At 42.9% G+C, this 26,387-nt stretch overlaps 1 protein-coding gene across 1 annotated transcript in view; it reads right to left on the bottom strand.

Annotated features, from left to right (window-relative positions):
• Positions 1-7,625: 7,625 nt before the first annotated feature.
• The window catches only part of LOC132404159 (huntingtin-interacting protein 1-related protein-like), a 133,151-nt gene continuing 114,389 nt past the window's right edge, over positions 7,626-26,387 (bottom strand). The window contains exons 17-32 of the mRNA XM_059988228.1: positions 26,108-26,209; positions 22,963-23,157; positions 21,963-22,110; positions 20,850-20,936; positions 17,919-18,026; positions 16,428-16,564; positions 15,089-15,199; positions 14,284-14,342; positions 14,152-14,182; positions 13,809-13,871; positions 12,967-13,067; positions 11,363-11,468; positions 10,503-10,626; positions 10,336-10,397; positions 9,265-9,459; positions 7,626-8,471 (exon numbers count right to left, since the gene is read on the bottom strand). Of these exons, the coding sequence (XP_059844211.1) occupies positions 8,421-8,471; positions 9,265-9,459; positions 10,336-10,397; positions 10,503-10,626; positions 11,363-11,468; positions 12,967-13,067; positions 13,809-13,871; positions 14,152-14,182; positions 14,284-14,342; positions 15,089-15,199; positions 16,428-16,564; positions 17,919-18,026; positions 20,850-20,936; positions 21,963-22,110; positions 22,963-23,157; positions 26,108-26,209 (1,680 nt within the window). The 3' untranslated portion in view covers positions 7,626-8,420. The remainder of the gene's footprint in view (positions 8,472-9,264; positions 9,460-10,335; positions 10,398-10,502; positions 10,627-11,362; positions 11,469-12,966; positions 13,068-13,808; positions 13,872-14,151; positions 14,183-14,283; positions 14,343-15,088; positions 15,200-16,427; positions 16,565-17,918; positions 18,027-20,849; positions 20,937-21,962; positions 22,111-22,962; positions 23,158-26,107; positions 26,210-26,387) is intronic.

Here is a 26,387-nt window from a genome sequence, read left to right as displayed (position 1 = left end):
TGTTTCACATTTACCTACTGATTTCTCTGTATAATCATGTTTTGAGGCAAAATATCTTTCCAGTAAGCTTGGAATGTACTAGTGTGTATGGGAATTGAATTTTCAAGTGAAAATGATAAGGGATTTTCCTTTCAAAGTCTTCACAATTATGCAGTGAAAGGTTAAAAGTAAAAATTCTGATTTCAAGCTGTGTATTGGGTAGTTGCACGAATCAGGAGGTAGAATATAGCGGCAATACAGTTTTCATTGTATATTTACCTGTCTTTTGATGTAAATGTTAATGTCAAATTGATGTTTTTTTTTAAAAAAAGCAACTACTTTAAGTTCTATACATTGACTATAGAATTACTACATTGTTTTAATTGAAAGTTATTGAAAAAAAGGTTGCATGCCCTTTGTACAAAGTACTGTTGTCTTTAAAATCTAAGATGCTTGGATCTTTTGCTTGATCATAGTTAGAATGTTATAATTAGAATGTTGATATTCTCATTACTGTTGTGGTTGACGCAAGTGATTAATCATACTGGGTTACACAAAGGCTGTAACTTGTAACTTGCAACTTGGGTGGTATGAAATTGCCCATAGTTCATTACCATTAAAATACTGATGCCCCTCCCTGAAATTCATAAAGAATATCTTGTCTGTGAAGTTTAATGAAAACTGTAAACCTTTTACAAAGTTACATTTCAGATATATAATTTAAGGTTTTTGTTCTCTGCTTCACTTTCGCTACCAGTGCCAAACCCCTTCCTCCAACACTGCGGGACTGAGTTCAACACATTTATTTGTATGGTAATAATGTCACAACATAATTTGATCCTGGTTCTGGTTTTATAGAAGGTGGTTGATTGATTTTTTTTAATCGCCTAATGTTACTAAATCAGGTGGAGATTTTTTAAATGGTCTTTTTAGGGTAGATTTTGTCTATCAAATGTTTAGTGGCCAAAAGTAAGGGTATGAGTTGAGGAAGCTAGTGGTGGAAGAAATGTTACATAAGCTGCAATGTGGGAGCAGTGCAAGAAAAAAAGAGGCAGAGGAATGACAGGTAGAAATTAAATGGGACACAACTAAAAGTGCTTCTATTATCCATGTTATTGAGTTACTTTAGAGCAGGGATTCCCAGCCCTGGGGCCCACGGACCTTTCGTTTGATGGTAGGGATCCTTGGCAGAAAAAAATGTTAGGAAACCCTGCCTTAGAGGTTCATATTGCAAAAAGGATTAAATTTCATGTGTTTGCTTACTGATGCTGCCTTTGAAATTAATATTATTGAGGCAAGTAGTGTTAGAATATTCTGAGGAAGCAGGACTACCTCAGTGTTGAAGATGAGGGAAATTGACTGGATTGTGTCCTGAATGAGACGAGAGGGAGGAGGCAACACTTGCAGGAGATGGGAAAAATGAGATACATAAACAGCAAATTCAGTGTCTGAACACTAGGGATTAAATACAGTTTGTTGAACTTGAGCTGGACATAAAAGGGGAATAAAAATGTAAATCCTGTAGATCTTTATGTAATTCCTGTTGGAAACAAATATGTTGACGTGGTTGATCAGGTCTTCACCCAGCAATAGTCAGGGCAGTAAGGCCAATTCTAATTCTTTTTACTTGCCAGAGGTGGCAAGCTCACAGGACTGCATTTAAACATTGGTCTGCACCCAATTAGCTGTAAGTATTACCCACTTCTCGTATGGCTAATGAGTTTTAGATTATTTATAATGCTGTTATACTACAGTTACAAAAATTGAGAAAATGTAGCTTTAATTATTGTGGAGCCATTACAACTGTTTGCAAAGAATGCAAGTCTCTGCTTCAGAAAATGCATTCTTTTTAATGTTGTGCCAGTAACAATGTTTTTTTTTGTTCTAATTTCACGGGGAACCTGTACTCAATAATTCCAACTGATCAAATATAGGCAATATACAGTTTCTGAAAGATTTGTATTCACTGTTAACAGATCTGGAAATGGGTGAATTTAGGAGCTGCTATTGGCTCTAGTAGAATTAATTCCTGTTCTCATTTCCATTCCGAAATTGCACTCCATGGCCGCCTCTTCGGCCACAATGAGGCCACTTTCGAGTTGAAGAAACAACAACTCGTGTTCTGTCCAGGTAGCCACCAACCTGATGACATGAACATCAATTTCTCCAACTTCTGTTAATCTGTTAATTTTTCCCTTTTCTTCAATTCCCCACTTTAGCTTCTTGCCTCTTCTCCTCATCTGCCTATCCCTTCCCCTTCATGCCTCTCCTACTGCCCTTTCTCAAATTGCTCCTTTTCCAGCCCTTTGTCTTTTCGGTAAGACCGTAAGACATAGGACCATACTTGGGCCATTTGGCCCATTTGAGTCTTCTCTGCCGTTTGATCATGGCTGATCCATTTCCCTCTCAACCCTTTCATGCCCTGACTTATCAAGAATCTATCAACTCTGCTTTAAATACCCGCAAATGACCTGGTCTCCACAACTGCCAGTGGTAACAAATTCCACAGAGTTGCCACCCTCTGGCGTGAGAAATTCCTCATCTCCATTCTATATGGATGTCCCTCTATTCTGAGGTTGTGCCCTCTGGTCCCAGACTCTCCCACAATGGGGAACATCCCCTCCACATCCACTCTATCTAGGCCTTTCAACGTTTGAGCAGCTTCAATGAGGATCTTGCCCTTTCTACTCCCTCCTCCCCCCCCCCCCCCACCACCAATCTTCTAAATTCCAGCAAGTACAGGTCCAGGTCAAACACTCCTCATGCGATGAGCCATTCATTCCCAGAATCATATGAACCCTCTCCTATGTCAGCATATCCTTTCTTAGAAAAGGGGCCCAAAACTGCTCTCAATATTCCAAGTGAGGCCTCACCAGTGCTTTGTAAAGCCTCAACATTACATCCTTGAGTTAATATTCTAGTCCTCTCAAAATGAATGCTAACATCACATTTACCTTCCTCACAACTGACTCAACCTGCAAATTAATCTTTAGGGAATCCTACATGAGACTCCCAAGTCCCTTTGCTGCTCAGATTTTTTTAATTTTTTGCCCATTTAGAAATTAGATTACACTTGTGTTCCTTCTACCATAGCACATGATCATACACCTCTTGTATTCCATCTGGCACTTGCCCATTCCAATCTGTCTAAATCAAGGATTCCCAATGTTTTTTTTAATGTTATGGACTCCTGCCATTAACCGAGGGGTCCACGGATTCCAGGTTAGGAATCCCTAGTGTAAATCCTCCTGCAGCCTTCCTTCTTCACCAACACTCCCTGTCCCTCCACCTTTCTTCATATTGGCTGCAAACTTGGCCACAAAGCCATCAGTCACATCATCCAAATCATTGACATACAATGTTAAAAGAAGTGGGCTCAACACCAATCCCTATGGAACATCACTAGTTACCAGCAGCCAATCAGAAAAGGCCATTTTTTGCCTTCTGCTAATCAGCCAATGCTCTAACTATGCTAGTATCTTTCCTGTAATACCATGGACTCTTGTTAAACAGACTCGTGTTTGGCACCTTGTCAAAGGCCTTCTGAAAATCCAAGTTCATAACATCCACCAATTCTCTGTCTATCCTGCTTATTATTTCCTCAAAGATTTCCAACACATTTATCAGGCAGGGTTTTCCCTTAAGGAAAACAAGCTAACTTTGGCCTATTTTATCATGTGACTCCAAGTGCCCTGAAACCATCTTTAACAACTGATTCCAATATCTTCCCAGCCACTAAGGTTAAGCTAACTGGCCTATAATTTCCTTTCTTCTCCTCCCTTAATTCTTGAAGAGTGCAGTGACATTTGCAATTTTCCAATCCTTCATGCAAGGATCTAGTGATTCTTGAAAGATCATTCCTAATGCCTCAATTCTCTTCAGCTACCTCTTTCAGAGCCCTGGTCTGTAGTCATTTGGTCCGGGTGACTTATTTACCTTTAGAACTTTCAGTTTCTCAAGCACCTTCTCCCTTGTAACAGCAACTGCATTCACTTCTGCCCCTGACTCTCTCAAGCTTCTGTCATACTGCTAGTGTCTTCCACAGTGAAGACTGATGAAATATATTATTCATCTGCTATTTCCTTGTTCCCCGTTACTACCTCTCCAATGTCACTTTTCAGCGGTCTAATATCTCCTCTCTCCTCTCTATACTCATTAAAAGTTAGAAAAAACTTAGTATCCTCTGATATTATTGGCTAGTTTATCATTATATTTCATCTTTTCATTCATTATGACTTTCTTAGTTGCCACGATTGTCATCCTTCCATTTAGAATACCTCATCTTTGAGATGTATCTATCCTGCATCTTCCGAATTGCTCCCAGAAACTCCATTCATAGCTGCTCTGCCTTCATCCCTGCCAATATCCCTTTCCAATCAACTTTGGTCAACTCCTTTCTCATGTCTCTGTAATCCCCTTTACACCATTATAATACGGATACATTTGACCTTAGCTTCTCCCTTTCAAATTTCAGGGTGAATTCTATCATATTATGATCACGTCCTCCGAGGAGTTCATTTACCTTGAGCATCCTAATTAAATTCGGTTCATTACACAACATTCAATCCAGAATTGTGCATTCCCCTAGTGAGCTCAACCAAAAAGCCATCTGGTAGGCATTCTACACATCCTCTCTCATGAGGTCAGCACCAGCCTGATTTTTCCCAATCTGCTTGCATATTGAAGTTCCCCCATTGACTGTCATAACATTGCCCTTTTTGTATGCCTTTTCTATCTGCCATCATAATTTGTAGCCCACATCCTGGCTACTGTTTGGAGGCCTGTACATAACTCCCATTAGCGTATTTTGACCTTTACATTTCAGGAACTCTACCCACAAGGATTCTACGTTTTCTGCTCCTATGTCATCTCCTTGATTTAAGTGTTATTTTTTTTACCAACAGAGCCACCCCACCCCCTCTGCCTTCCTGCCTGTCCTTTCAATACAATGTTTATCCTTGGGTACTAAGCATCCAACTATAAACCTCTTTCAGCCATAACTCAGTAATGCCCAAGATATAATTTCTTTCGATCTCCAACTGCACTAAAAGATCAACTACCTTATTCCATATATTGCGTGCATTCAAATACAACAAAGTCCTGTATATGTCATCCTTTTTTATCCTGTCCTCCTGCTACACTGCAATTCATCCCACTAACTGCAATTTTGCCCTATCATCTGCCTCTCCTTGCCAGCAGTCTCACTACACACTTGACTCTGCTTTTATACCAACTGCCCCATTCTCAGTTCTATCACTCAGTTTCTCATCCCCCTGCCAAATCCCTCTCAAATAGTTCCAACCAACCCGCCCGCAAGGATATTGGTCCACGTCAGGTTCATGTGAAACCCATCCCTTTAGTTTATCGTACCTTCCCCAGAAGAGATCCCAATTTGAAACTGCACCAGTTCCTCAGCCACACATTTATCTGCCAGATCATCCTATCCTTACCCTCACCGTTGCATGGCACAGGCAGCAATCCAAAGGAGGAGGTCCTGCTTTTTAACTTTCTAGCTAGCTCCTTATTCTTTCTTCAGGACCTCCTCGCTTTTCCAACCTACTGTATGTCATTGGTACCAATATGTACCAAAGCTTCTGGCTGCTCACCCTCCCTGTTTAGAATGCCTTGAACCCAATCCAAAACATCCTTGGCACCCAAGAAGCAACATACCTTTTGGCTGTCTTTATTGTGTCCACAGAATCTCATGTCTACTCCTCTAACTATGGAATCCCCTATCACTAATACAGTTCTCTTCTCTTCTCCCCCCCACTCCACCTTTCCTATTGAGCCATAGTGCCAGAGTACCCCCCCCCCCCCTTTGTAGGCTGTCCCCTTAACGGTATCCAAAGTGGTATGCTTATTATTGAGGGAAATGGGCAAAGGGGTACTCTTCATTGGCTGTCCATTTCCTTTCCCTCTCCTGGCAGTCACCCAGGTATCTGCCTTCTGTAACTGAGGGGTGACTACCTCCCTGTAGCTCCTGTCCATCAGTTTCCCGTGTCACTTCTCATTTTATTTCATTCCACCCACCTGGCTTCATGTATCTCCTTGTTTGTCCCATAGCCCAACCACCTTACTTTGACAACACACATACTCGGCAGGGCTGGCAGCATCTATGGGGAAAAGAAAAAGTACAGCTGATGTTTCAGGCTGAAACCCTTTGGTAGGACTTTTTTCCCCCATAGATGCTGCCTGGTCTGCTGGATTCCTCCAGCATTTTGTGTGTGAGAGTTGCTCACAATTCCAGCATCTACAGATCTTCTCTCATTTATGACCTTACTTTGGCTCTTCCCCATTCCTTTCCAGTCCTGATGAAGCGTCTCAGCATAAATGCTGACTGTTTATTCCTCTCCATAGATGGACCTGCGGAGTTCCTCCAGTCTTTTGTGTGTGTTGCTCAAGGCTAGAAACTCGTTCCTTATTCTGACAGTTATTTAGAGATCTATATTGGAACTACATGCAACAGCAATATTGCACCACATAAAAGAAAGATGATTTTTTTTGCTAAAAAAGATAGTTTTGTATTGAAAATTTACCCTAGTGATTTTTGGCTGGATGACTGACAAAAGTCTTCCTGAACTGATCCTGTGAAGGAGCAGGATAAGATATTTAAGACAGGTTAAAGTACTGGTCAGAGAAACGTCATTTAGGTTTAGAAATGCCTATTATTTGATTAGGATTAGAATATAGTGAGCCCAGAGTATGTATTTGCTGTGGTTGTGTGAATCCAGTTTCAAACTTGTATATTTGCCATTGTCCAGCAAGTCCTTCATGATTGGCAGGGCTGTGTAACCTTTAATTTTTTTTTCTTCTGCAATATATTCTAACCACACCTAGAGCTGGAAAAAAAGTTAACTTGATAGAGTAATCGAAAGTTGATAAATATGAAATTAACACCTTTTCAGAGATGCAAGAGCTCCAGGCCCTTCAATTTGTGATAGAACACCAAAAGCTTAGTTGAGAATGGGTCAAGGTGTTTAGTGCTTGGTTCATTAAGGTATGATGGTCTTTGCCTCCTTTTCCAGTGACGTATTCAAGGTGGCAGACTTTGAGATGCTTAAATCTTGGTGGTTCTTTGAATAACTGTGAACAAGGATTAATTTGAAAATCATTTGGATAACAAGAGCCACAATAGATGAGGTCAAGGAGATGTATAAATATTAGAGTGAGCAACAGAAAATGCTGAATCTCTTGCTCAGGCTGCAGCAACAGTGGGCAAAATGAATAGTAGGAATGAGAGCAGTGAGAAGGGAATAAATACCCTTTGTTCAAGCTGAAGAGGGTTGAGGGAAAATACAAGAAATAGATATGGTTGAGAGTCCTAAAAAATATAGCAGTGGAGAAGCCTTAGCTAAAGAAAGAGATTAGTGCAATCAAAAAACAAGTTCCACAACTCCACAGAAACTGGAAGAGAACAATTCCTTCATCTGAATAGTATTTTTTCCCCTCTTTCTCTCTTCCACCCCCCCCCCCATTGTTCTTCTGTCCACCCAAGGCTTGGGGGCATTCAGTGCAACTTGAGTGAAATAAGTATTAGAACGCAGCCACCATTGTTTATTTCTGAGTCACGTGCAAATATAAAGCTCTAGCCCCATCTCTTTGCACTACAGGGAGGGAGAAAATAGCAACACCCCTTGAGGCAAATGGAGAGTTGGACTGATTTATTTACCTGCTCTATAAATTGGCCTATACTTAATTTACTTCACAGACAGGAGGGAGGGTGGGAGGCATAAGTTAGTTATCGAAGTTTAAAAACCAATATAAATCTTAAATGTATGTAACAGTAATACATTCTTATGGACACAAGATTTCTTTGACTTTTTGAATCTTTGTTTACATCTGATGTACAAAAACAATACATGTACTCAGTTTATTTCAAATTTTACATTAAAATTCAGTTCTCAAAATTCAATACAGCTGAAGACAATGTTCATAGGCAAAATTTTCTATTGCTAATAAATACACCACACCTGTTAAAATTTCCATGTACATATAAAATACTTTAGATTTCCCAGAAATTGAGTTAAAATTATGTACAAAGCTTTTGAAGCTACTGAATCTTTACTTAAGGTTGCCAGTGCTTGCCAGCAACTAAACAAATATTCTAGCCCAGTAGCAAATGTACAGTGCACCTAATTAATCTTTCTAACAAAAAAGTCTGATTCTTGAAGGACTGATTGCAAAAGGTTAAAATGAATGGTTATTTCAACCATGGATCCCCCCTCCCCCCCCCATTTCATCTTGCTTGACCAATTTCAAAACATGCATATTAATGTATGAACTTAGCTCCTACAGTTCTGCTTTTCATTAATTCATAGGGGGCACATTGAAAGAGTGAAATGAGCAAGTTTATGGAATGTAGCACTGCCATCTGATGGGCTTGACTTGTAAAGAATGCAGAGCGACTTGTTCTCTGGTCCAGCATACTGCAGCCACCACGTTTATTGAGAGTTCCGTAAATGAGAAATGTAGTTTGGTTCAGATACTTTTAACTGCAAAATATTGAATAGGTAGAGTCAGAAGTAACCCATATTAAGCTTTAAATACAGGGGATGCAGATTTTTTTTTTACAATTTTAAAAACTGCCTTCCATTTTATTCTACACTTTTAGCAACTAGATCACCCAGGACATTCAGAGATTCAGGAACAGTTACTCCCCCCGCCATCTGATTTCTAAATGGACATTGAACCAATGAACACCACTTCACTTTTTCATTATTTCTGGTTTTGCACTTTTTAATATAAATATGCACTTATTGCAATTCATTTATTTCTATACTTATCATGTATCGCTGCTAAGTTACCAAATTTCACGACGTATGCCGGTGATAATAAATTCTGAGATTCAGTGTTTACAACTCAACTTCTTGCCAGAGTCGGGCACATCCTAAAGAAGCCAGGTTAACAACTTAATTCTTGGTCTAGATCAGGGGTCTACAGCCCCTCAGTTAATGGTAAGGCTCCACGCCATTTTTTAAAAAAAGGTTGCGAACCCCTGGTCTAGATCCTTGGACTCCATTGGTCACTCCTCTGTTATCAATTACCAGTTTGTTGTTCCTCTCCGCACCTTGTGGCTCATCGGGGGACAAACTTTTGCTGTTTCCTTAGCATTTTAAACGAGGCTGAGTTGCTAGCTCGGTGCTCAACCAGGCACTGATGATAAGTATGCAAGCAGCTAGCTGGATTTGAACTCGGTATTACTTGCCTCAAAGTCTAGTGTGGATGCTACAACACCGCTGGCCTCAATTACCGGTTGCAGTATACATTGGATGAGATTAGACTTGCCTGGGGATCTTTCTTGGGCGGGATGGTTGGTTTTTGGGACACTGGCGGTTTCTTTGAAATTTCAGGTTTCGGAGGTAGCTTCTCGTCTTCTAATAGTTCATCGTGCATTCCTCCCAGCTCATAATGTTTCTTCCGGAGATCTCCAAGCTTCATCCTCTCCTGCTCCAGTTTGTTTTCCAGCTCCAAAACTTTCACCTAAACAAAGCAGTTGATATACAAGAAATCAGGCTTTATACTCCGTCACCAGCCCTATATCTGATGCCCTTGATTTTTTTTTTGAGAAATATGCCTTGAAAGTAAGAAGGGACAGAGCTTCCACAGTTCAAGTAGAAGATTTCATAGATTCACTTGTGTGTGTGCATGCACATATGCCTTAAACTGTGAATAGCTAATCCTTTAAAAGTTACTTCCCCTTGCAGCCTTTCAAACCATAGAATCATCCTTTCAAATTTGCCTTCAAGAACTTTTGTACAAGTCTATAAAATCAGCTCTTAATTTGAGAGTATTAGACTTTTGTCTCCCAAGTCATTTCCATGCAAGGAAGAAAGCTGACCCTGTGTTGCACTCCAGCACAGCTCTAGGTAGAAAGTCCCTTAGAATGGAGCACAATTTTTACTGTGCCCATGGTCTGTTCTTTTTATCAATTATGCTATTGTTTGCACTGTTGTAACTATGTGGTTTTGTGCAGGTCTTGTAGCTTTAATTTTTGGTCTTGTTTGGTGGTTTTGGAGCTCCTTCCCGGGGAACGCGCTAAGATGGTAGTGCAATATTAATACGCAGCAGCCTCTCCGGATGCTGGATTGGGGATTGCCAAACGTTATGTGGATTTTCTGGTGTAGTCTGTTTTGTCATGTGCTTTTGTGATATCATTCTGGAGGAACGTGGTCTCATTTTTTAACTGCATTGCATTTGTGGTTTCTAAATGACACACTGAATCTGAATTGAGCTTACTGTAACTAAATATACAATAACTATGCTGAACAAAAAAGACTATTCCATCATAAATGCTGTCTCTAATGGGTATAACACTTAGTTGTTTTAACTGGCAAATATTGAAAGCAATAATTTTACCTGTGTTTCAATCTCCTGCTTTTTAAGTTTAATCCTTGACATTCCAGAAAAATCCATAGTATCTGGAAAATGGTGGAACAGTAACCTCAGTACTCAAAAGCAAACAAGTGAACAATACAAGTATCAAACTGCTGACAAACCCTGTTAACCCCGTGGGGTCTGGTTACCTTTATCTTCAATCTGTTCCTGTCCAGATTTTGTTGATGCAACCACATTAGCAGCCATCTCATTTACGTGCCTGGAGGCTTGTTGCAATTGGGACAGGTTCCTGCTGTTCCGGCCTGCTTTCACCTAAACAGAGAAGTTCACGATTTGAGCGGGTAAACGTCGCTGAGGCTGCCTGTATCTGCTGGGGTCATTTTAAACGGGAACAGTAGAGTGGGTCCGGAGTGCAGCAGAAGTTTGGAGAGGGGAAAGGAATGGAGCTGTTCTAGTGTCAGGAGATGTGCTGGGTTAGAGTGCAGATAAACAACATGAAACCCACTTCAGCAGGATACACTGTCACTGCTATCTGTCTGATCCATCATTGTACTTGAGATGTTCCCTTCAAGCTGTTTTGTCTTCTGTGAGGGGGTGATCAATAGGTTTCAACAGGTGCATTTAAGGTCAGAGAAATGTATACAATATACATCCTGAATTTCTTTTCAGACATCCATGCAGAGGAGTGCCCCAAAGAGTGAATGACAGGTACAACATTAGAACTCCAAAAGCCCTCCCCTCAATTCCCCCTCCAACACACAAGCAGCAACAAGGCAACAAACCTCCCCACCCCCACTACCATAAAAGTATTGGCGCCCTCCACCAAGCACTCAAATGCAACAATAAAGGCACTGACTTGCAGAACCCAAAGACCACTTGTTCACCTGATAATTCCACTTAACACAGGCGCTCTCTCTTCCCTAATAAGGGGAAAAAGAGGTGTACCCGTTTCCCTATTCCTCCTTTCAGTTGTACTGACTTCTCCATCTACCCCCTTCCCTCGTTTTCTCTTGCACGGTTAAGCTGGTGTTATTAAGAGTCTCCTCACCTTTGATGCAGCTACAAGCTGCGCTGTGCTGGCTGCGACTTCGTGCGAGCAAACAATCAACTCCTCGTACTTCCCGGTCTTGAGCACAACTTTGTCAGCTGAATCTCTGGATTTCCCCCACCCCAAAAAAAAAACACAAAAACATTCCTTATAGATCATTTCATCTCCTCGGTCCTGGGTTCAGCCCTCTGCTTGCCCCAAAATCTGATTACTGAAAGTGTGGAAGAAAATTGCAGCATGCCCAGTTAGCTGCTACAGTGAGGAAGGATGGTTACGTACCCTGGCAAAGGGAAAAGGCTTGTTTATTTGTCAACCTGTTACAGTTTTATCAGCTAGCTAATACACAAAATGATAACTTAGTGTTTCTTTTATAATCCTGAATGCAGGGGCTCGGTAAGACTGAGTGGTATGTGGTTTTGGTCTCCTTTCTAGAAAAGACCCACCAGACTGGTGGGTTCAGCCCACGTGATTGAGTGGGCTAGGCTTGTGATCTTTCAGTGTATGAACTTCACAGGGTGTGTGTGAATATAGAAGGACGTTGCTCCTCTGAGCTGTTTAATGTCAGGACTCGCTATGTACGGGCAGCTTATTTGGCCTGAAGATGGAAAAAGCTTCATTCATCTTGCTTCGCTGGAGGGCTGTAGGGACCTAGCTGAATTCATTTGTGTTTCTGGATACTAGGTGATTTGAGGACTATGGAGATTTGGTGTGGTAGATCAGCTATTACCAAGATGGACAGTAAAGCTGACAAAGGTCCAGTCCAAACGGTCTGCTCCTGCTTGCTTTAGTTCAACAAGGAATAGGATAGGAGCTGAAGGAAAGCACATCCAGCAATACTGCTAGTTAATGCTGGACAGGTGGGTATGTAGAACAACTAACCTGAGCTCAATTTAAGGTTCCTACAGGTTGGCTAGGAATGTTTATTGAAGGTTTCGTGGAGAAAGCCTGAAGGAAGGCTGTGAGCTTAGTTACTTAACAAAATAGCCTACCTTTCCCGGATGTTATTTCCCAGAAACAAGTGAGCCTGTGAAACAGCTAAACATTAAATCATAGAATTTCCTCCACGAACAGTTTCTCAAAAGAACCCGTCGCATAGGATTTTGCCCTGTGCAATCCCCTGCAGCAGCTTTTCTCATGAGAGCAGAAATGAATTTTATAAAGTTCCTTGTTTCCTGACAGCTCCACCTCAGCTCAATCTCGAGCCTTGGGATATATTCCAACAGTGGGTTTAAAGTAAGTTGGGTTCTAGGAGGAAGGGTTGTGGTGGGTGGGGGGGGGGGGGAGGGGAAGGTGATCTGAACCCATACATCAGGATACAGAATAAGATTCAAACGGACTCCTATGATACAGGGAGCAGAAGTTTACTTGGTGCCTGAGATGGACAGTTTATACAGTGCCTCAATGTCATTATTTGTTACGTGGTCCATGAAATACATCATGCCTTTCTATTTTCTAACACCTTTCCATCTAATACTACCCTCGCTATTAGATGTAGGTATTTTCTCCATTACTTATGATACAGGGACTAAATGTCTTCCCTTTTATTGCCACAGTAGCACAAAGAACAAGAAAGCAACTACCCAGTGGTTGCAGCCAGTACTTACACCAACTGTGTGGCACCCCATCCAACAGCTTTGGAGGCAGAGATTAGGCCCTCTGTCCAGCGAGAGTTCTTTGCATAGAATTCTTTTGGAGTTGCTGCCCCCTGTAAATGAGTTATTTCTTCATTAACCGAGTCCAAAAATCATCATCTGCATGCATGTCAAAAGGCTTTGTACAATATTAAAACGCTCGGGTGATTTCCTTGAATTGGCTTCAGATCATTTTGCACTCCAATCCCTCCAAACTAGTAAGTGCTGGAGGGAGCGTCCATCCTCCTGGGTTTGAGTGGGGAAGGCCAATGGAATGGAAACAAGGGAGTGAAAATGCTGGAATCTGGAGCAACACCTGTGCTACTTACTGGTGGAACTCAGCAGGTCAGATAATATCTATGGAGAGAAATGGACAGTTGACATTCTGGGTGCCTAGGTTATGATTGTCCTAAATTGCAGAAACAAACTAAGAAGTCATAATTTTAAAACAAAACCATGAAGTCAATAAATCAACAACTAATGTTTCCAACCATCTACTTCAAAACCATCACAGGCATACGTAGGGAGTTTTCTGGAGTTATGTAAATATAGCAGATACTAATTCAAAGAAAAGTCTTCAGTTCTCAATGTACATTGCAAGCAGTAAGTTGAAGTTAAGAGTACACACTATCCCACAGACTAAGAGATTATGGTTAGGAAAATGGTGGTCATGAGCTTGCTTGTTGGGATAAATAAAGATTTCTATTATCACCAGCTTCAGTGTCCCTGTGGTGACTTCAATCATGGTCACAAGAAGCGGTAGTGAGATGCTGGTGTTCCTCTCTATTGGATTGGACAATGACTTTTATGCTTACCCTGCCACTTTCCACAATCTCCTTCTGCAGGCTTGTGGAGGCCACCACCAATTGCCTTATTGCCTGAAAAGGAGGAAATGAAACGCAGATTTAAATCAGTAAGAATTGTTTTCTGATGAGACAACCATGAATTCTAGATTCAAAGGTCACTAGTCCAACAAAGCAGTCTGCTGTAGACAACATTTGTTTAAATGAACCAACAGCTCTTCAGTGAAGTGTACTGAGGTTCTTTTTTACATGCAGAAAGCAGAGAATTTGTTCAATTAAACAGTGTCAAAAGTACAGCTGGATTTTCTGTCTGATAAACTGATTAATGCCAGAAGACCCAATGCACAGTTCCTACCTTCATGAGACTGGTGCAAGAGTTTAGAATTCTGAAACAAAGATAACAGGAAAACCTCAGTGTACAGTGGCAAAAACATTATCAGTTTTTAAGTAAACAGAGTTCTGTGCGTGATGGTAGAGATTCACAAACCTTTCATTAACTTCAAGTTTAATCCCAGAGCTTCCTTGTCTGGCTTGCTTCATCATTTCCTGCAAGGTGGAACATTGAATGCTTTCAAATCTTGACCAGAGACTCAGAATGTACTGGAGAGCTCCACACTCCAGAAGGCAAGAACTCTTAAGATCTTTAAGCGCACGGTGGGTGAACACTTCCCAGCTGGAATTTTTTAAACCATTAAGAACGCCAATCACATTTGCCATGAAATAGAACAAGCTTAAGATCTATATCTGAATTTTGTTCATTTGATAACAAGGTACATTTTAAATGCCTTTCATACAAAAAGTGCATTGCTAAATGACTATCGAGATCCAACTACATTCATGTGCCATAATCCATACTGAAACATGATCACCGTAAGCAACACATGATCTACTAGTCCTTACAACTGAAATATAGCACTCCCCCTCACCTAATAACTACTTAAAAACAGTAATTAAGTAGTGTTTGGTTGCTTCCAATCAGTATTTGGCTGAAGTGCACAGGAACACAACTGATATCACTAGTAGCAACACGTTTTAGAACGTGCAGAGAAGTTGCTTGCTCTCCCTACCTGGGATTAGATCAAGCTGGAAGTAACAACCTACAGGAAATTGCCCAGAAAAATTTATAGGGACATCTTAAGAGATATTACTCTGTAATAAAACTGATTAGTCATCTGATAGTAAGAATATGAACTCAGGAAAGTGTAAATCATTTTAGTCATAATGATATTGCACAAACTTAGGGAAACTTACAATGACCTTTTGCTTTCTACAAAAGGTCAACTCTATCCTACCTCAATTCTCTTTACTGCATCATCAATGGCTGCTGATGTTGCTGCCATCTCTTTATCCACCATGTCACCAAGCTCTTCCTGTCTGATGTCAATGCTCTTGGGCCTCAGTTCCTGAGGGAAAAATATAATTAAAGTCTCTACTCCAGCTACAGTTTTAAAGGTTGAAAACATCTACTGCAGGTTGCTTAATACCATACGAATTCCTGTTTTCTCAAAGCCACCATTTAACAATAAAAGCGAATGTATTTGTCCAGATATAAATTGTAATTGGCATTTATCCTCCTGGACAAAACCGCAGTATTTCTAGGGCTGGAGATGCCGGAGGATGGAAATGCTGCAGGAACACCGCAGGAGAGATGTCATCAATGGAAGGAAATGAGCATTTGGCATTTCAGACCAAGACCCATGAAGTGTCTTGATCTGAAACGTTGACCGACTACTTCCCTCCATATATGCTGCCTAACATCCCGAGTTCCTCCAACACTTTATAAGTCGCTCCAATGTTTCCAGGGCTTTCAGGATTCAGTTAACCAGCCGTTTTTCCTTTCTGAACTGTTGAAACTTATGTTTTATTCTTGTAAAGCACTGACCCCAAGTCAGATTCTGACCAGGTTCAAAAGCAGCAATACATACAATCCTCCGCAGATTGAAGAGCTCTACAGTCTAAACTCTAATGGGATTCAGTGACAAATCCAGTTTAAAACAGAAGCAGTTTACTGAGGATTTAGCACAAATTTCAAGGAGGAATATTAATTTATTTCCAAGGTAGAGGGTTCAGTTGCTGTTTTGCAAGCTGAAAGCAGAATCCAGAAGGCTTCCAGCTGCTCCATAATCGCCTGGATAGAGTTGCATGTCTGTGTGTGTGAGATAGAGCGAGAACAATATATAATGGAACTCTGGAGGGCAGATGAATCAAGGTGAGGCAGTGGTCCTGCTGTTGCTCCAAGTCGTATGTTCCTTATGGACCTCCCTGACCACTGGAGCAGCCAGAGTACCAGACTATCTGCTGACATTCCCACTGCAATTACAAATTTCAATCAATAGCATAGGGACTCGGCACTGCCAACTCATGGAGTCAGAGAGTCCCACCTCCAGAATGGTAAAAATGGAACTCCTTGATACGCATCAATGATCTTTCATTGAGTGAACAGCTGGATCTTCACCTTGCAAAGAAATCAGTGCTCCTCCTTAAAGTTCATACCGCATCCCCAGTGCAATGAATTGAATTTTGCAGCTTTTCATGTGGAAAATGATCAAATCTCTTGGGAGTTCGCATACATCCAGATTTGGGCTTTCCTAAGATCACTTAAGAATGTGCCTGGTCAGTTGAAAGTCATACCTGCCCAAGGTCAAGGATTTTCTGAATCACTCTCCGAACAGCTACAGGGTCTGCATGCGCAACTGTCTGCTTATCCTTCAAGTGACCCAAATAGCATAGGCTCTCCTTCCCACACTCTCTGCAGCTGTCTGTTAGTCCTGTGGGGTTGGAAAAACATTTTTATGAAAACAACCTGAAAATCATTTTAACAGGCTCCAACGTTCCCCAGGGAAGACCCCTGGAAAGTGATTACTTTGGAACAATATTCCCACAGTGACTGCATCCTGTACATCCTAGTTCTAGCGAACTGATGCTTCATTATTAAACCAGTACTATTCTTAGTAACACACAGAATGCTGGAAGAACCCTGCAGATCAGGCAGTATCAGTGGAAGGAAATGAGTTTCCACCAATCAATGATCTCACTTTAAGGAGTCTTTATCTTATGTTCTCATTATTTATTGCTATTTATTTATATTTGCATTTGCATAATTTGTTGTCTTCTGCACTCTGGTTGATCTTTCATTGATCCTGTTATAGTTACTATTCTATAGATTTGGTGAGTATAGAACATAGAATAGTACAGTACATTAGAGGCCTTCGGCACACAATGTTGTGCTGACCCTCAAACCCTGCCTCCCATATAACCCCCCACCTTAAATTCCTCCATATACCTGTCTAGTAGTCTCTTAAACTTCACTAGTGTATCTGCCTCCACCACTGACTCAGGCAGTGCATTCCACGCACCAACCACACTCTGAGTGAAAAACCTTCCTCTAATATCCCCCTTGAACTTCCCTCCCCTTACCTTAAAGCCATGTCCTCTTGTATTGAACAGTGGTGCCCTGGGGAAGAGGCGCTGGCTGTCCACTCTGTCTATTCCTCTTAATATCTTATACACCTCTATCATCTCCTCTCATCCTCCTCCTCTCCAAAGAGTAAAGCCCTAGCTCCCTTAATCTCTGATCATAATCCATTCTCTCTAAACCAGGCAGCATCCTGGTAAATCTCCTCTGTACCCTTTCCAATGCTTCCACATCCTTCCTACACTGAGGCGACCAGAACTGGACACAGTACTCCAAGTGTGGCCTAACTAGAGTTTTGTAGAGCTGCATCATTACAGACCCACAGGAAAATGAATCTCAGGGTTGAATATGGTGACATGTGTACTTCGATTGAAAAATTTAATTTGAACTTTGAGTTGATAATTCAGGCCTAGACCTTACGTCTGGACTCAAAGCATCCAAAGATGCTGCCTGCCTGGTTCTCAGAGTTCCTGCAGCACTTTGTGTGTTGCTCCAGATTGCAGCATCTGCAGTCCAGCAGCAAGTGTACAACTAAACTTCAGAGAAGCAGCTCTAGCACCTACCGAGCTTCGTCGAGACAGACCCCAGGAAATGTTACGTATTTCGCCTGCAGTCTAAGCTCTGATGCTGAACGGTATGCTGGGACTGCTGTTAAGTGTTTAAGTTAAACATCTTTTCCAGGGTCTTCAGAAACACTCAATACTCACTGTCAGCATGGTCAGTTGGTGCCAGATGTGAGGTGGCGCCGCCATTTACTATGGTGTCCGCAGTCAAATGTGCAAACCTGGTCAATGCCTGCAAGAGGCTGCTAGCATCTGTGGGAACCAATGGAAGAGTGTCAAACTGAAGGAAATAATTCATTGAACACGCAGAATAAAGAGAATCAGCAAATTAAGGGCAAAATGCACATCTTATAAAATGATTTTCACAATACTTTCTAAAGGATTTTTGTGCAGAACACTTAAGACGAGCCTCCTCAACACCCACAACATGATCTTTAACAACTATTTTATTAACCCCAATTAAGGTCTTTTTGATACTGATATGACACCAAGTGAGGTCTTAATAAGTTCAGGCTCCTAAGTCACTGAGTTTGGCACTAAGGCATGCTAATCCTGACTTAACTCATTTAAACACACAAACAAGGAGTGGAGAAAGCCACTTGGCCCCTCAATCCATGTAAGATCATGATCAACCCTGTATTCCCATCTGTCCTTTTGCCACTTTGACTATCACATATCTACCTACTCTACCCCTGTCTTACAAATGTTCAAGAATTCTGCCACCATTGCCCTTTGTGGAAATTTCCTAAACACTAATGACATTCAAGATAAAAACTTTCATCAGTGTCTAGAAGGTGGAACTCGTTTTTAATCTGTGACTCCAAGTTCTAGATTCTCCTACAAAAGGAATCATGGGCTGTGTAGCCCACCGCAGGTGTTTATTTTTAAATCATCTCCTAATCAAAGGCTTGTCCAACTTTCCCTCATAAGACAACCTACCCATTCCAGTCCAATAATCTTTTCCTGAACAGTTGCAATGCATTAAGACCCTGCCTTAAATATAGAATACTCCAGAATTGGTCTCAACGATCCCCTATATAAATGAGACATGTCCTTCATTTGTATTCAATTCTTTTGACAGTTGTCTTTTGTTAGTCTTCATAACTACTTGTAGCACCTGCATTTACAAATTGTACACTGGACACTCAGATCTTTCAGCATCTCAAAGTTCTGCAAACTCATCATTTCAATACCATGTTTCTTTTCCCCTGCTAAGATTCCCAATTTTCCACATTAAGTTACAATTGGCCAATCATTGTTTCTTATGTTATCTTCACAATTTACTTTGCTAAATTTTCAGAAAATAGAAAGATAGCAATTTTAACTCTGGTACCTTTCATACAAATACTGAGGCCCCAGCAGAGATCCTTAACACTCATTACATCTTGCCAGTAGAAGACGACCCAATTGACTTGACTAACCAGGTACATCAGATCCATAGTCACATGTTAACTCCCACACTTTTAGCTCTTAGTCTCTGCAACGACTTTTGATGCAATACCTAAACAAAAACGTTTCAGAAATCTGTCTAGATTATGTTACTTTGTTATGCTAGCCAATTTAATGGAGCTTGATTTCCTTTTTGACTTTGCCTGATTAACTTCCTAAGTGCTTTCTAAGTTCTTGGAGTTTTCTAAGTGCCCCACCACAATGGCCTTAATAACTCCTTCTAACATCATCTTTATAACAAGTTGTTAAATGTAACTCCTATATTCTTCTTAAAAATAGAAGCTGCATTTGATATTTTTCAATGTAATTGAACCTTCCTCAAATCCATGGAATTGTGGAAAGTTGAAATCATCTCATCCATTACTTTCTCTAAAATCCAGGAATGAAGTCCATCAGGATAAGAACTTGTCAGCCCACAGCTCCAACCACTTGCTTAGCACAAATGCAGGGTGATAGTGACATTGCTGATGCCATTGCCCCAGCATACCACCGCATCGAAGATTGTACTGGCAACAACAGACTAGGAGAACATGTGAAGGAAAGGCCTGCGTACTCCAAAGGACCTCAGTCACCTCAGGAAGCAGAGGCAACTCATGTGCTATTCTGAGACCTCATTATCCATCTGACTTCTCTAATCTACAGATTAAAATCTTCCCTGATTGTTGCTCTATTCTTTTAGACAGGCTCCAACTATTTGCACCCTGCCCTGCGGATACTGACAAGTGCCCTGCACAGCACATTCACAAGCCTTTATTATTTCACATCTGCACACTTAAGTGTTTCCACATCACAGTGAACTGTGATGTTACAACAGGTCCCAATAACCATGGATGTAAGAAGCAACTGAACCTCAAGTCCAATAACCCTCTGCACATTCATCAGCTGAAGACCTTTGTAAAGTTGGCCTTGACATTGTCAGTGTTCAAGGTCACACAATCTGTGACTTGATTTTACAACCTGAGTAAGAAACTGCTATAGGGCAAGTGGTAGGGAGTGGAGATTCCTCTACCAAAGGAGAGGTAAGGTGCTCTTTCCCTTGCTGGCCTGCAGTTCACCTTGGGTAAGGTATATAGCAGCTGCTTAGAACCCCCCGATCAGGGTCATGTGAAGCCATGGGGATAGGTGGTGGATGAGCAGCTGGTGCACATCACAAATCCTGGACCACTGACACCAGGCAGACAAGCTCTGAAGAGTACTGATAATGGCTGGGGCCACCTGTCCGGTAAAGACACTGCCCAGAAGAAGGCAATGGCAAAGCCACATCTGTAGAAAAATTTGCCAAGAACAATTACAGTCATGGACCATGATTGCCCACGACACGGTACATAATGATGATGATAGGATAAACATCCTGTGAATCTTCACGTGGCAAAGTTCAACATAATAGCACAGTTTGTAGTCTCCACAAGCCTTTCATAGCATTTTAAGCTCAAGCAAACCAAATAGTACCAATGAACAGTTGGAAACCGGCACTTACACAGACCATAAGCTGATAGGAAAATCCCAGAGAAGGAGGAAAATACTTAAGAGTTAGTAATTCACCTTTACATCAAAGGTGAGCTCAGCTTTCAGAGTAGCCACTGAATAAAATGTGGCCATGTGTGATTGAGACGGAGGTGACAGTACCTGCCATGTTCTTTGTGTACCGGGAGTGTCCTTGCTGCATCAAGTTCACTGACTCCAGTGCTGCCTCTGCCCTGTTGATAAGGTAATCTACAAGAGACGGAAAAATAATTTCTTCCCTTTAAAGTGCAAACAAGACATGTCCTGGGGCAGTCCCACCTTCATACAATACCAGCCTGCACATTGCTATCACAAAATCCCGAAGGGCACTCAACGCGGGTTTAACGCTGTACTTTGCTGTACCTGCAGATAGTGACCGTAAACTCGGACAGCAAACATTGCCGACAGAGGAAGGCACAGCTGCTTCTCCCAACGTTATCCCCGATGCATCTCCAGAGCAGATTTCTAATTGCAAAGTGGAGAGCAAGCTTCCTTCAATAGCCAGTGCGCTACCGCGCTTCAATTGTTACTTGGGCAACAAGCTGCTTATTAGAATATGGGGCAGTAACCCAATGCAGGACAGAACTATATTATATACCTTTAATGTTAATCCGGAAAATTAGAGTGGCATGTGGTGGGGTAGAAGATAAAAAGGGAAAGGTGGAAATTGGTTCTTTGAAGAATATGGAAACATTTATAAAGGTGCAGGAGTATCATTATAAGTGTTGGGAAGAGGAATGAGCCATAATCATTGCCCCTTTATTAGGGAGGGAGAGAGCCTGTGGTATGTTGAATTGTTCTTGCTATACTGCAGATGACAGTCTCTCTCTTGGGGGCTTGGCTATTGCTTACTTGGTAGGTGGTACGTGCTGATGCTTTTTGCTGTTGTAAGTGGGGGAAGGTCAATGCTTGCTGCTGCTTGTGCGTGGGAGGGAGGAGTGGGGGGACTTTGGGGTTCTATCGTTTTTACTGTCACTCATTCTTTGGGATCTGCTTCCGTTTTCGTGGATGTGTGTGAAAAACAAGAATTTCAGGTTGTATATTGTATACGTTCTCTGATAGTAAATGGAACTATTCAACTATTGATCGAGTGCCCACGGTTAGAGCACAGCACCACCTCTTGATATGATTCTTGTCATAGTTTGTAAAGTATATTCCTGAACAACTTTTATCACAAGCTGCTTCAGATCATTATATTGCATTCTTGCATGGTGTGCCCCCAGGGCATGACCCCACCTGGTGAACTGGTGCATCGGATGTGCAGCGGATCATCGAGTTTTGCAATAGCGTCTTGAATGATGCTCTCAGCTTCCCTCACAGTGCCCTGGACCATGTGGAACTGCTCGTCCAGAAGTTTCTGCTGAAGCTGCTGCTCTCGGTTTGTCTGAAATACAAATCAAACGACGTCACACAGCTGTTTGATGCTCAGCAATTACTGGAGGGAAGGAAATACAGTTTTCCTGCCCTCTGCCTTAGACCACACGGCATAGGAGCAGAATTAGGCCATTCAGGCTATCAAGTCCGCTCCGCCATTCTATCATGGCTGATTTATAATCCCTCTCAACCTCCTTCTCCTGTCTTAATACCTCGACAATTCCCATTTTTCTCAGTAGCTCTCTTTTGTGTCACCATATCAGCACATCATCCATATCACTCTACACCCGCAGTTCCCAACCGTTTTTATGCCACGAATCCCTAACGTTAACCAAGGGGTCTGTGGACCCCAAGTTGGGAACCTCTGCTGTACACTGTCTTCCACAAAGCTGCTTCATCATCTCTTTTAAAGGCCGTTCTTCCAGTGGAACCCGTCTGAGATGTTTACACGTCTGCTCTTCCCACAGACACTTGCACTTCCTATCACAAATGGTGCTATAGTGTTGTAATGCATTGAAACTACAAATAGCAATGGTAAGGTTAAAGGGAATTCAGTAATGTTGGTTAGTGGATAAATAGCCAGGATCCCTGCGCTTTTCTGAATTGGCCCCTGGGATGTTACGTCTATCAGAGAGGGAAGGGCGTGCCTCAGCTCGAAGCTTCACCTAAAGATTTTACCTCAGACAGAGCAGCTTTCTCATAGTCCTGCATAGTCAGGTTCGAATTTGCACCCACATGGGACGACTGAACCTATAAAGCTTCTGATTCTGTGACAGAGCTAATACTGCAGAGTGACAGCTAGGAACTCTATAATCACCAAGCAGGCAGCCAAAACTCAGAGTGATAATTTAAAGACCCTGACCTTCTCCATAAACTTTCCCTGGAGTTCCTCCAGCTCCCGCGAGGCTTTGTCCTTCTCAGTGCGCATGGCCGTCTCCTTCTCCTGAATCGCGTTCTTCAGCGAGTACGCTTCAGCCTCCTTCTCAGCCACGGTCTTCCTCAGGCTGTCCTTCTCTGCCTCAAGGCCTTGCAGTCTTGTGTTCAACTCAGAGCCTGCCTGTAATTCAAGCACCAGTGCATCAGTGAATAAAATCCCGGGATCTGCTCGTACTCCCTGACTGACAAAGCACATCACTGAATGAAATGTCAGGATCTGTTCAGAAAGGTGGAAAGCTATTTATTGGAATATAGAATTAGACCAATCTGTCCGGACAAGAGCAAAGTCCCCTTTGTATCGAACCCCAGCGTCATGAATGAAGCCATTTAGGACCGTGTGTCCATGCTGGTTCTTTCAAAGAGCTATCCCACTCTTCTCTCTTTCACCACCACCCTGAAGATGGCTATTTTAATACTATTTTTGTGAATGATGCTAGTCACCTGGGTGTGTTGGAGCAGGACACCTTCCCCCTGTGCTATTGTTGAACCATAAACTCTCCAACTATTCATAGGAAAATATTCATTATATAAAAGTGACACTGTCCAGTGTGAAGACAAGTAATAAGGTTCAAGCATATTTCTAACTGCCCGTCTTTGTGGAAACAACAGTTCTTGGTGCCCGAGTTGGAAATGGGATTGCGGGGGGGGGGAAGGTGGGAAATGACTTTAATCACAGCTCCAGGATTGCTATTCACTGCTTCAGGGTGGAAAATGCATTCATGTAAATTTATGTCTGAGGAGTGGCCATCTAGCGTAATTGTCAACAGCTTCTTAGCTGTACCTCGTCACGAGTCGGCATATCCCAGAGAAAAGGGGAAGGAAATGGAAGGAAGATGAGTCCTACTCTGTACCGGTGTATTAACACACGTGTTCCCCTCTACCCTGTACCCGTGCATTAGCACACGTGTTCCCTTCTACCGCGTACCCGTGTATTAGCACACGTGTTCCCCTCTACCCTGTACCCATGTATTAGCACACGTGTTCCCCTCTACCCTGTACCCGTGTATTAGCACACATGTTCCCCTCTACCCTGTACCCGTGTATTAGCACACGTGTTCCCCTCTACCCTGTACCCGTGTATTAGCACGTGTTCCCCTCTACCCTGTACCCGTGTATTAGCACACGTGTTCCCCTCTACCCTGTACCCATGTATTAGCACACGTGTTCCCCTCTACCCTGTACCCGTGTATTAGCACACGTGTTCCCCTCTACCCTGTACCCGTGTATTAGCACACGTGTTCCCCTCTACCCTGTACCCGTGTATTAGCACACGTGTTCCCCTCTACCCTGTACCCGTGTATTAGCACGTGTTCCCCTCTACCCTGTACCCGTGTATTAGAACACGTGTTCCCCTCTACCCTGTACCCGTATTATCACACGTGTTCCCCTCTACCCTGTACCCGTGTATTAGCACACGTGTTCCCCTCTACCCTGTACCCGTGTATTAGCGCACTTGTTCCCCTCTACCCTGTACCCGTGTATTAGCACACGTGTTCCCCTCTACCCTGTACCCGTGTATTAGCACACTTGTTCCCCTCTACCCTGTACCCGTGTATTAGCACACGTGTTCCCCTCTGCGCTGTACCCGTGTATTAGCACACGTTCCCTCTGTGCTGTACCTGCTCGGTGTATTAGCACACGTGTTCCCCTCTACCCTGTACCCGTGTATTAGCACGTGTTCCCTCTGCGCTGTACCCGTGTATTAGCACGCGTTCCCTCTGCGCTGTACCTGCTCGGTGTATTAGCACATGTGTTCCCCTCTACCCTGTACCCGTGTATTAGCACACATTCCCTCTGTGCTGTACCTGCTCGGTGTATTAGCACACGTGTTCCCCTCTACCCTGTACCCGTGTATTAGCACGCGTTCCCTCTGCGCTGTACCTGCTCGGTGTATTAGCACATGTGTTCCCCTCTACCCTGTACCCGTGTATTAGCACACATTCCCTCTGTGCTGTACCTGCTCGGTGTATTAGCACACGTGTTCCCCTCTACCCTGTACCCGTGTATTAGCACACGTGTTCCCCTCTGCGCTGTACCCGTGTATTAGCACACGTTCCCTCTGTGCTGTACCTGCTCGGTGTATTAGCACACGTGTTCCCCTCTACCCTGTACCCGTGTATTATCACGTGTTCCCTCTGCGCTGTACCCGTGTATTAGCACGCGTTCCCTCTGCGCTGTACCTGCTCGGTGTATTAGCACATGTGTTCCCCTCTACCCTGTACCCGTGTATTAGCACACATTCCCTCTGTGCTGTACCTGCTCGGTGTATTAGCACACGTGTTCCCCTCTACCCTGTACCCGTGTATTAGCACGCGTTCCCTCTGCGCTGTACCTGCTCGGTGTATTAGCACATGTGTTCCCCTCTACCCTGTACCCGTGTATTAGCACACGTGTTCCCCTCTGCGCTGTACCCGTGTATTAGCACACATTCCCTCTGTGCTGTACCTGCTCGGTGTATTAGCACACGTGTTCCCCTCTACCCTGTACCCGTGTATTATCACGTGTTCCCTCTGCGCTGTACCCGTGTATTAGCACGCGTTCCCTCTGCGCTGTACCTGCTCGGTGTATTAGCACACGTGTTCCCCTCTACCCTGTACCCGTGTATTAGCACGCGTTCCCTCTGCGCTGTACCTGCTCGGTATATTAGCACACGTGTTCCCCTCTACCCTGTACCCGTGTATTAGCACGCGTTCCCTCTGCGCTGTACCCGTGTATTAGCACACGTTCCCTCTGCGCTGTACCTGCTCGGTGTATTAGCACACGTGTTCCCCTCTACCCTGTACCCGTGTATTAGCACGCGTTCCCTCTGCGCTGTACCCGTGTATTAGCACGCGTTCCCTCTGCGCTGTACCTGCTCAGTGTATTAGCACACGTGTTCCCCTCTACCCTGTACCCGTGTATTAGCACACGTTCCCTCTGCGCTGTACCTGTGTATTAGCACGCGTTCCCTCTGCGCTGTACCTGCTCAGTGTATTAGCACACGTGTTCCCCTCTACCCTGTACCCGTGTATTAGCACACGTTCCCTCTGCGCTGTACCCGTGTATTAGCACGCGTTCCCTCTGCGCTGTACCTGCTCGGTGATGCGCAATGAGCCCTGGACGGTCACCAGCTCTTCCTTGCTTGCCTCCAGTTCCCTTTTCAATTGCTCCATTGTAAAGCTCTGCTCCTCCAGCTGCAAGTGACGATAACAAGCACAATCAGACCTCAGAGGCCAGGCAGACATAGGAATTCAGGAAGAGCCCATGAAAATAATACTAGTCCTCGACCTGCTAATCAGTCCATCTCCATATTATAGGGGCGAACGCACGAGAATTACCTGTTCCAGATTGTGTGCCTCGTGGAAAATTATT

The sequence above is a fragment of the Hypanus sabinus genome, chromosome 13 (genome assembly GCF_030144855.1).
Source record: "Hypanus sabinus isolate sHypSab1 chromosome 13, sHypSab1.hap1, whole genome shotgun sequence".
NCBI lineage: Eukaryota > Metazoa > Chordata > Chondrichthyes > Myliobatiformes > Dasyatidae > Hypanus > Hypanus sabinus.
This window is presented reverse-complemented; position numbering and strand designations above follow the sequence as displayed.